This window comes from Dermatophagoides farinae, chromosome 5, assembly GCF_024713945.1.
Source record: "Dermatophagoides farinae isolate YC_2012a chromosome 5, ASM2471394v1, whole genome shotgun sequence".
Lineage (NCBI taxonomy): Eukaryota > Metazoa > Arthropoda > Arachnida > Sarcoptiformes > Pyroglyphidae > Dermatophagoides > Dermatophagoides farinae.
Window position 1 is genome coordinate 3,844,209 of NC_134681.1, and position 11,812 is coordinate 3,856,020.

Genomic DNA, 11,812 nt, shown 5'->3' on the forward strand with positions numbered 1-11,812 from the left:
GATTAAATCATAGAAAGTAATACCGAAAATGCAAAACGAAAAAAACATGTGCTCAAGCTGCGGAACTATAGTTTTTTTTTGGCTAAAATAAAGAAATGTTTAGATTTACTCACCACTAGATGGCCGAAAGTGTTGGATTTGTGTTGTATTGTTTGTATTACCAGAGAGCAGCACACAGGTAGGTGTGCATTTGATTTTGAAATAAAAAAAATATCAACAACAGCGACAACAAAAATTCATATTTTTTTTCTCCAAAATATTTTAATATGGTCAATTTTTTTTTTCGAACAGAATAATAATAAAGGAAATTAACTTTGGATAAAATTCTTTGTGATATTAACAATATATTCATTTTGATGTTGTTGTTGTTGTTGCTGTCGGGCAGAACATAGTTTGGTTTGTTATGAAAAAAAAACAAAATAGAATCAATGAATGGATAAATATATGATTGGTGACAAATAAAAAAAAAAGACATGAAGAATAAGAAATATTATTATTATCATATGAATCGTGTTCCAGGATCAATCGATTCTCATATCATCATTGATGATGACTTGGGAATGTAATAGCTGTGGAATAATAAATAAAATTTATGCATGAAAATCATTTGTTTGTTTGTTTTGTGATTATAATTGTAAAAAAAAATCAATAAATAAATAATGTCCATTGGAAATAACCCTAAATAGTAATGGAAAATAAATATAAACCAAACACGCACAATTCTATTGATTCAAATTCGTTATATAGATAGATAGATAGATAGATCGATAGTTAATCATTCATCCATTTTCAATCGGGAAAATTGAATCAGATTTTAGATCAAAGCTAAGAAGAATAAAAAAAAAACCAATGTGGCAGTGATTTCAATGTGTTTTTTTTTCTTGTTGTGTCTCTCTGTTTATTTATTATTATATTATATTATTATATATTTGTTTAATGTGGAATGTAAATTTTTTTTTTTCATTTTTGTTTGTGTAGAAGAAAAAAAAGAACCAATATAAAACACCAATTTGAAGAAGAAAAGAAAACCCGAGTAATCCCGAATAATTTATATATAATAATAATGATGATGATGATGATGATGATTATATTTTAATGATTATGCATGATTCATGATTGGTGTCAAATGTGATCCATGATCTTTTGTTGCTGTCGATGTTGATGATGATGGTGGTGGTGATTTTTGTGATTCTGTTGATGAATTGGAACTACTACCATTATTATTATGATTATGATTACCATTCGAACCTTGACATGTTGATGATATATGATGATTATTATAAAATTGTTGATGCGATGATGATGGCGATGAATTACGTGCTATCTGTACAATTCTTTGCTGTAATAATGTTGATACTTTTTCCGTATGAATATCACCATTTTTTGTCAATGATGATGATGATGATGATTTAGATTCAATTAGTTTTTCATTTCTACCATCATGTTGGTCATCATCATTTTTATTCTCACGTGATTCATATTTCAATACAAATGCTTTTTTAGGTGATGTTACAATCGATGATGATGATGATTTATTTGTTGTTGTTTGATTGGAAATCATCTTCTCTTGCTGTTGATTATTCAATTCATTATTATTCATTGAATGACAAATTACTGATTTCGTTTGTTGACCATTATTATTCTCATTGGATTGAAAACGAAATTGATCGACAACATTGTTTACATCATTTTCAACAACAACAGCAAAATCAGCACCACCAACAACAACATCATCATCATCTTCAACAACATCATCGCCATCATCATCATCATCATCATCATCTTCTTCTTCTTCATCATCATAATCATCTAATGATCCACCAGATAGACCACCACGATGTAATCTTCGTTGTTGTTGTTTTTGTCCAACAACAACATTTGTTGTATTTGTTCGCTGTGAAATATTTCTATCCACCATTTCAATACGTTGTCCTACTTGACCAACTGTTGATACCACTGTATTATTATTATTGGTTACATGTCGATGTCGAATTGTTGTCAATTTATTATTACCACCATCCTGTGATCGTCGATTTTCATTACCAACGAGATTTGTACTATTACTATTATTATCTATTTGTTGTTTACGATATTTACGTGATGACTGTTGATGGCTATTATTATTATTATTATTATTATGATGATGATGAATTGATGATGAACGACGATGTTCATTATTTGAATTAGCCAATGTTTTTATTGTTGTCGTTGATGATGATGTCGTTGTCGTTACATTGTTAAGATGTGCATGTTCATCATCAACCATCATTTCGCAATCAATTTCACAATCTTCTTCATCCACCATTAATAAAGCCGATTCTTCATCATCAACGTCATCATCATCCATATCTTCATCATCAACCATAGCTGCTGCCATTATAGCTGGATCAACATGAATATCATCATCGACATCATCATCAATACAATCATCATCTTCATCCATAACATCAACATATTCATCATCGCAACTATCATTGTTTGATGTTAATTTACCATTATGATGATGATGATGATGAAGATGTGATAATGAATTCAAACCAAGATGATGACGTAGATTTGATTGTTTACGATTACGTCTTGTACCATTGGTGGTTGTAGAACGACCATTCATCAGATCACCATTGGTTCCATTTGTACCGGATACTGAAGCAGCTACAGCGGCTGCAGCAGCAGCTCTGGATAATTCCATTTCAATCATATCACTTTGTACGGCATTCGGTTGACAATTGGTCGTTTTCCAATGTGTCCGTAAACCTGATGCACTAATATAACGTTTTCCACATGTTTGACATGTATACGGCCGTTCATTAGTATGTAAACGTTTATGAAGTTTAAGATGTACAAATTGTGTAAACTTGGCAGGACATAGATCACATGCATACGGTTTCTGACCGGAATGTAAACGTAGATGTGTTTTCAGATTTGATGTTGAACTAAAACGTTTTTTACAAACTTCACATTGATGTGGTTTTTCTCCCGTATGTACAAGATGATGTTTTTGCAAATGTGCAAGCTGTGTAAAACTTTTCGAACAAACATTACATTTAAATGGCCGTTCACCGGAATGTGTTCGCAGATGAACTTTTAGATTTGATAGCTGTCCAAATGTTTTATAACAAATATTACATTCATAATGCATTTTTCCATCCTTTTTCTTCAATGGATATGGTAATGAACGATATCCACGTGATCCACCATTACTTGAATCCACAGATCTTGCTCCATTCGAATTATCACCATTTGCTCCTGGTGATAAGATCATCATATCACCATTATGATGGCCAATATGATGTTCAGAATCATGTAATGAACTTTCGTTAGAATTTTGATTGTGAAAATTTGCTTGAAATTCAGCTAAATTCTGACAATGTGCCGTATCAATCTGAATTCGTAAGGCAGAATTTGTTCCAGATCCAGTTGCTAATGTAGATGATGATGACGGTGATGTTGTTGTTGAAGATGAAGCGGAAGATTGTTGAACGGTTAATCGTGACGAACCACTGACATTGGCATTATAAGATTTATTGTTCTGTTGTGCTCCACGATGTGGCGCCAGTGTTAGTGATGGTGCAGCTGCACCTACACCTGGTTGTGATGGATGTGAACCACTCGATCCTGGATGTAAATTTGATCGGCCATGTGATATTGATGTTGTTGTCGATATTGGACCATTTGGCTGTGATTGTGTTGAATGTTGTTTTGGATATTCGACACCCAATGATAATTTGGAATGATGATATTGAGTGGCACTTGCACCCCCAACCAATAATGATGAAGGTGGAGGAGCATTTGGATGATGATGATGAAGGTAATGATGATGGTGAGAATGATCGGATAGTTCAGCTGAAATCCTTAATCGATTACCAGTTGATGATGATGGTGATGTTGCAGAAGCAGCAGCAGCACCACCACCAGTAACCGCAGATGAAGCCGGTGATGCCGATGTAGCATATGCTGGGTGTGGAAATTGTTGATGTGCAGGATGATGTGCTTGATGTGTTGAATGATGATTCGGATGATGCGGATGATGTTGTTGCTGGCTATGATGAATAGACAATGATAACGGTATATCTTGCCCAGTACCAGTACGACCCAGATGATGTGAAGAAGGTGGTGGTGGTGGTAAATCTGGATGCTGTTGTGGATGTGATATTGTCGAACCAATATGATGTGGAGGAGGAGGATGATGTGCATGATTCGATCCATGTTGATGATGTGGATGTGCGGCTGGTGCTGGATGATGAGAGTGATGATGTGAATGATGTGGATGTGTTGATGATGGACCACCGGCAAACGTTTGATGATGATGATGATGATGATGATGATGAGAATGAGGAACTGAAGCTACAGCTGGATGATGTGGTCCATTGTTATTATTTCCGTTAACAGAATTGCCACCAGTTGTGGTTGTGGTCATAGCATGATGTTTAGCATAAGCGTACATATCAAAATGTCCAGGCGAAAATAATGGTGTTGTAATGCCATTAACATAAAGAAAATTACGTGCATTTGCAGCAGCAGCAGCCGCTTGTATATTATTCGATGTTGATGTTGTTGTCGTTGTTGTTGTCAATTTCGGTGATTGTTGATCATTTCCATATGATTGACCATTGATTGACAATGACGATGTAGTAGAATGTTGTTGTTGATGTTGTTCATCAACAGATTTAGCTAATAATTGATTCTGTTCACTGGAAGAAATAATCGATAATTTTCCTAAAGAATTCGATGATGCCGTAGTAGCTGCATTGAAACGTTGTCCAAAATGTTTTTTATAATGTGTTGGATAATTTTTCTGATTATTTACTGTCGTATTTGATGAATTGATTGCCTGTTGTTGTTGTTGTTGTTGCTGTTGAATACTTGATTTTTCCATCACGGTTTTCATATCAGAATGATCATCCAATGATGATGATGACGATGTTACATCCATTGATTGTGATGATGGTGGCATTTGTGATGATGAATGAACTATCGATACATTTGAAACGATTATATTTGCTGTTGCAGATGATTTTGGATCATTTTTTTCTATCAATATTGATTTATTATCATCATTATTATTAAGACTATTATTATTTTCAACTATCACACTTCTATGTTCAACTTCATTTTGTTGTCGTTGCTGTTTAGATGCTAATGCTACTAAGGCATTTTTGACCAGATCCAAATGATTATTATGATGACGAGATGATGATAATGCACTGGCAATAATTGTTGATGATGATTGACTATTTACAGATGATAATTGTTGTTGTATACCTGTTACGGCCGTTGTTGTATTGATAGGCATAATCGATGCTGGTGATGGTGTACCGGATGATATACCTGAATCAGATGCCGATGATTTTGGTGAATAATCTTGTCGTTTAACATTATCAACATATGATATTGTTGTTGTACTAGCTGCATTATTAGATGTGGCTGCTGTTGTTGTTGAATCCGATGATGGATGTTTTTGTATCGCTTTTGGCATTTTTATTTTTACACGTCGAAATTCATTATTATTATTATTATTATTATTGCTTGAATTATTGGCCTGTTGATTATTATTAATATTGCTTTGATGACCACCATTATTGGCCATTAGAATCGATGATGATGATGTTGAACATCCAGCTGTTGAATAATCAATAGCTGAATCTTGTGATGATAATTGATTATTATGATAATGATGATTTCGATTTGTTGATGATATCGGTGATGATATAAATGATTGTCGTCTCTGTACACCAAAAATAATCAATTAAAAATGTAAAAAAAAATTGCAAAAAAAAACTACAAATAAATATCATACCTGATTATTATTCTGAGATCTTGAATTTTCATTCGATGATTGTTGTTTCATTGTTGAACTTAGATCCAATACATAATCATCATCATCATCATCATCGATGTGGTCGTCGTCTTCGTCTTCTTCTTCTTCTTCGTCATTTTCAATTTGATTTTGTTTCATTGTAACATCAACCGTTTTTTCAGATTCCATACGATCATTATTACGGTCTTGTTCATCGATAATCATTCCATTATTGTCATCATTATCATCATCGGAATCAATAACATCAAAAGATGTTTGAGATTTACCAAATTTTATTGTATCTATAATGGGATTTTGTTGTTCTGTTTTTTTTCAGTAAAATTGAAAGAAAAAAAATTTTGTAAATTTGAAATTTTTTTTTTGTTGTTCATAAACTTACGTATACGTAACATCATCTGTTCTCCGGTTAATGGATAATTTAATCGTTGAGCAAATTCACGACAATACCATACTAATAGCTCTTGATCTGGTGGTATTGGTCTTATTGTATAGAAATATATTGCCTGTTCAACTTGACAAGCAACCAGATTCTGTGCAATAGATGAATATGCTGGATTCACGAAACGCATCCAATTTGATTGATCAGGATCAGCACCATCAATATAATAATAATCATCACTGAATTCTTTACATTCATTATTATCACCATCAACATCGTTATGATTATCATTTTTTTGTTGTAATTTTGCTGGCAGTGTTTCATGATTGGAATTTATTTGTAATGATGATGAACCATTTTGTGTACATCCACTTGATGAAATTGTTGCCGAAGATGATGTTGATGATGGTTCACCTTTTGGTGATGATGATATTGGCGATTGTGGTGGCGATAGTTTTGGACAACAAACATCTTCATTACCAACAGCGGTATTTGTTGTTGTTGTTGTTGTCGTCGTTGTCGTCGTCGTCGTCGTCGTCGTTGATGACAATAATGATGAAGATGATATTGATGTTATCGATGTAGTTGTATTTGCTATTGTTCCATTTATATTTGTTTTTACATTTCCATTAATATCATTATCATCAATTATCGTCGTATTCGTTGTTGTCGATATTGATGATAATTTATTATAAATTCTCCAAAAATATTTTCTTGATGCATTTTCTGGCACTTGATCACGGCCATAAATTTGACCAACAAGTGGTCCAAAACGTGTACCACGTGGAATATAATCGGTACTCCAAACACCTGGAACCTGTTGTTGTTGTTGTTGTTGTTGTGAATGGAAATGAAAAATTTCATAAAAATATTCATTCATTTATAAAATGAAAAGAAAGAAAAAACAAAAATTGTGATTGACAGACAAACAAAAATTGTAAAAAAAGTCATACATAATCATCAAATATAATATAATATATATCTGGTTTATTTTTTTTCTATTGCCTTTCGCAAATCAATTATCAAAAATGATTGAAAAAAAATTGATATTTCAATACACATAGATGACATACACACACACACACACACACACACACACACACACACACGCGCGCGATTATCGAAAAAAAAACATGAACACAAACAAATCAGTAACGAAAGGGAATAATAGAAATAAAAAGCATACAGATACAGATTTTGAAAATCATCATCATTATCACGATAATGATGATGATTTGATAATAATAAAAATTTGGCAATATTAGTATAGTAGTTTTATTTCGCACACACACACACACACACACACATACAATTCATATAACACTTGTTGCTTTTGTGTTTTAATGCTTATATTCATTGAAAATATATTATTTTCCTGTCATTGCCACTGTCAATGAAACAAACAAACAAACAAACAAAACGATTTGAGATGGGCATCTTTTTCTTGATTAATACTTGATGATGATTTGAAGCCAAAAAAAACAAATGAACAAATCTAGGGTTCATTTGCCATATATATAATATATAAATGATATCGATCGATATTGGCACTGGATTTATTATTGTAAAATGATTGAAAAACAGAAATTGTGTTATTGACTGATTATTGTTGTCGTTGCTGGTTGTTGTTGGTTTTGTTTTTTTTCCCCCATTGAAATCGATTCATTACACACAATTATTGGTCAATCACTCAAGATTTGGTGTAGAAAAAAAAATTTGACTCACCATTTTTGTTCAAAAAATTTTTTTTTTGTACACTAAAAAATGTTTTTTTTTTGATGATGACAAATGAATAAACAAAAACGAAAACGAAAAAAAAAAAATTTGCAAATTCAATGAAAAAAAAATCATCAAAGAGTTTTTAAATGTCAACACACATTGTCGTCTGAATATAAATCAGAAAAAAACGTGTGTTTTTTTTCGTCTGTTGACAACAACAACAACAACAATAATAATAATAATAAAACTGATGATTATGACGACATAGAGAAAAAAAATTGAATGAAAAATGAATGATGAACAGACAGAAATAACATTAACACGTATTATTGATGAATAATATGCCGATCATCAATCTCTCTATTTCTCTCTTATTGATCAATGATCGATCAATTGATTATATATATATTGATTTTAATATCAACAATGTGTGTGTTCAGGGGCTGAAAGAGGGGGTGAACGAGAGAGAGAAAGGAAGACAAATTTTTTTTTTTTCATTTTGTTACTATGTATCACATTTTTTTTTTTAATTTATCGTTTTTTTTTGTTTTTGTTTTTTATCATCATCACACAAATATATTGTCTGAATGTCACTGAATGAAAGATTTAAACAAAAAAAATTTTTTTTTCGTTAAAAAGTAACAAATTTGCATATTCATCATTTTATTATGATTCATTCATATATATATATTGATTACGAATGAATATTTATTTATTTTTTTTTCTTTCACTCATTTTGTTTATTAAGGTTTTTTTTTTTAGCCGACATTGATTTTTGATGTCTGTGAATTATGTCTGGATCTGGTCAAAATAAAAAAAAAAAAATATCGAATACCGATTGTCTCACTTTCATTATGGGTTAAGTAGTAAGTAGTTACAATTATCTTGCATGCTTATTTTTTTTGGTGCATTTGTGTTTCAATGTCTGTGTGCACACACACACACACACACACAAACACATATATATAGAGACACGAGAGATATGAAATTATGATATGATGAACAGCAGCTAATCACCACACACACACACACACACACAAATCACATATATAAATTGCAAAAAAAAAACGAAAATTTCCTAGATTCTATGATTTGATGTCTGGTCAATCAATCAATCGATCAATCGATTGATCGGTTGATATTTTTTTTTTTTTTTTTTTGCGAATCATTGCTCATTTTTAGTAGACAAAAAAAAACATCGTCTGATTCAATTTTTTGTTTGTTTGTTTGTAAATTATATATATATGATTATTATTATGAGAGAGAAAAAAAACACAAGGAAAAGAAAAGAAAAGTAAAGTAAACCATTCAGCAATATACATACATCATTGATTGTTTTCGATGGTTTTAATATCAAATTTCTTGGTAAACTTTGTTCAGCTCGTGTTAAACATGTCGGCTGTCGTTTATTTGTTGTTTTTGTTGTTGTTGTCGTTGTTGTTGTTGTTGTTGATGATTCTTGATTATCATTATCAGCATCATTTGGATCACACGATGATGATGATGGTTGATCCGATACTTTATAGATGGAAAGTTGATCAAAATCTTTTTCCGATATTTGATTCAAATCCCAAACACTGGTGGTGTTACCATCTTCCATTTTTTTTTTTTTTTTTTGAAAAAAATTTTCTTTCGTCGTCTTTGTCAATAATATTGATTATTTATGGTCATTTTTTTTGTATCAAAATCATTGACAAGTGTTGTTGTTGTTGTTGTTGAGAAGATCAAAATTTTTCTTTTCACGCGCACACAAAAAAAACACTGGAAAAAAATTTAGATTTTTTTTTCATATATCAAGTTGAAATCATCATTGTCAAGTTTGCAATTTTTTTTTATTTTGTTTTCCATTCGATAATGTTGAAAACTAAGAACCAAAAAAAAACAGAAAAAAAATCAATTAGTCACTTGAAGCCAAGAATTTCATTCCATTCAATCAATACTGATAACAAAAAAAAACGTGTCAAACACAAACCGGAAGCAAGTGAGATGGAAAAAGAATTTCATTATCACAAGAATAAATTCTTTTCTTTTTTTTTGATTCGAAAATACAGAGAAGAAGAAGAAGAAGAAACAGAACAGAATATTTATTTGATGGACAATATTTCAAACAACAACAACAACAACAAAAACCATTACATAATGTATGTATGTATGGTGTATTCTCTCGTTGATAGCTAAAACCTGAATGGACTTTGGTTGTCCAATGTTAGCCCGTTAAAACCCGAACAACAACCGACGATCCAAACCGACCAACGTTACTATTAACTATTAACCAATCAACTAGTCAAACGATTTGCACACACACACACACAGAAACACATTCTATACGAATGAATCTATCTAGTGATAGAGGAAGAGAGAAAACTATCACTAATAATACAACCAAACAACAACAAAAAAAAAGTCAAATACCCGATCTTCAAAAAAAATGAAAAAAAAATTGAAAACTGTACTATGAAAATGTACGTAAATGTATCTTCCTCTGTCTCTCTCTTTCATTCGTTCGATTGATGCATATATGGCGCCCGGCGTCGTCGTTGTTGTTGTTGTTGTTGTAGTGGTGGTGGTTGTGCTATCATCATCATCACATTAAACATTGTGATTGTTTGCAATTTTGCAATGTGAAACCAGAAGCCATCAAGAATGTTTTTTTTTTTTTTAATACCGCTGCTGAAGCGAGAACCCTAACAACCCATCATCATGATCAGCAGCAGCAGAAAACCAACCAGACATGATGATTATTTTTTTTTTCGTTCACGGATGTTATCATTGTCGATTAACTGGTTGGTTTACTTGGCTGGTTTGTTAGATTGTTGAATGAATCCGAGAAAAAAAAGAGATCGAGAGTCATTTGATATTGGGATTCACCTGCATGCTACCAACTAAACAAGATTGTATGGAAGAAAACTAAAAAAATTACCTGGATTTAGATCTAGTTTCTATATGTGAATTATAATCATTTTTCTCCAACTGATTCCTACAGAAAAAAAACTTGATAAATTAACTTTGAATTATTCCACTACCTGCAATAAAAAATAGAAAAAAAATTCATGGATAATCGGGTAGCCTAGCAAATGTGTGTGTGTGCGTTTGTTCGACAACCAGAAAACTAAATTATGAATGAAAATATCATAGGATACTGCCCAGACAACGAAAACAACAACAACTAGTTGCATTGTTTTCAAATGAAAGAAGAAGGATACCGCCATTAATCAACCTGATCAATATCTATGATGATGATGATGATGATGATGATGATGAATATGAATCCAAACTAGGAAGAACGACAATTTATTTTTACCCAGAGAGAGAGAGAGAGAGAGAGAGAGAGAGAGTAGAGAGTGTAAAGCGATGATTAATAATAATAATAAATTACAGGTATAATAGTTGTAGTGGTAGTAGTAGTAGTGGTGGTGAAAACCATGATGATGATGATTTTTTTCAGGTTATACACACTTCTCTCTCTCTCTCTCTCTCTCTCTCTTTCTATCTAGGTGTGTATGAATTGATGAGAATGAACTTGAATTTGACTCTTTCACTGAAGGTACAACGACATTGAATATTTTATTTGAACATTGACAACGAGCATTTTTTTTTTGTCTTGATGTCAATGTATTTTTTCAATGTATCCATTTCATCATTATCGTTATTTTAATTATGATCATGATGATCATGATGATCATTTCAATTTTTGTCATCAAACAATATATTGATCATCTATCAGATTAAATTCTAATTTTAACCAAAACCAAACAATAGATCAACAACCACTACAGCAAACAACAAACAAGGTCACAGAATGATTAAAATTAAATTCTAATCAATCTTGATTAGAATTATTGCATAAAGTCAAGCTGTATGAAAAGAATTTTCAAACAATCATTATAATGATGATG

The 11,812-nt window shown here is 31.6% G+C and overlaps 1 protein-coding gene across 2 annotated transcripts; it reads right to left on the reverse strand.

Annotated features, from left to right (window-relative positions):
• Nucleotides 1-241: 241 nt before the first annotated feature.
• LOC124498991 (uncharacterized) lies at nt 242-9,520 on the reverse strand. Of its 2 annotated transcripts, none has more exons than XM_075731184.1 (4): nt 9,241-9,520; nt 6,198-7,014; nt 5,798-6,120; nt 242-5,725 (listed from the first exon to the last, which is right to left on the reverse strand). In XM_075731184.1, the coding sequence occupies exons 1-4, from the start codon at nt 9,514-9,516 to the stop codon at nt 1,100-1,102; spliced, it is 6,042 nt and encodes a 2,013-aa protein (XP_075587299.1). In that variant the 5' UTR covers nt 9,517-9,520; the 3' UTR covers nt 242-1,099. The 2 variants fall into 2 exon arrangements, with proteins under 2 accessions (XP_075587299.1, XP_075587300.1); XM_075731185.1 differs by lacking the exon at nt 9,241-9,520 and adding an exon at nt 7,384-7,788.
• Nucleotides 9,521-11,812: the final 2,292 nt, after the last annotated feature.

Coding starts and splice junctions, on each gene's coding strand:
- LOC124498991 (XM_075731184.1), bottom strand. CDS start 9,516: ATGGAAGATGGTAACACCACCAGTGTTTGGGATTTGAATCAAATATCG. Junction 6,121..6,197: donor ACAGATGATGTTACGTATAC/GTAAGTTTATGA, acceptor GAAAAAAAACAG/AACAACAAAATCCCATTATA. Junction 5,726..5,797: donor GATCTCAGAATAATAATCAG/GTATGATATTTA, acceptor TTTGGTGTACAG/AGACGACAATCATTTATATC.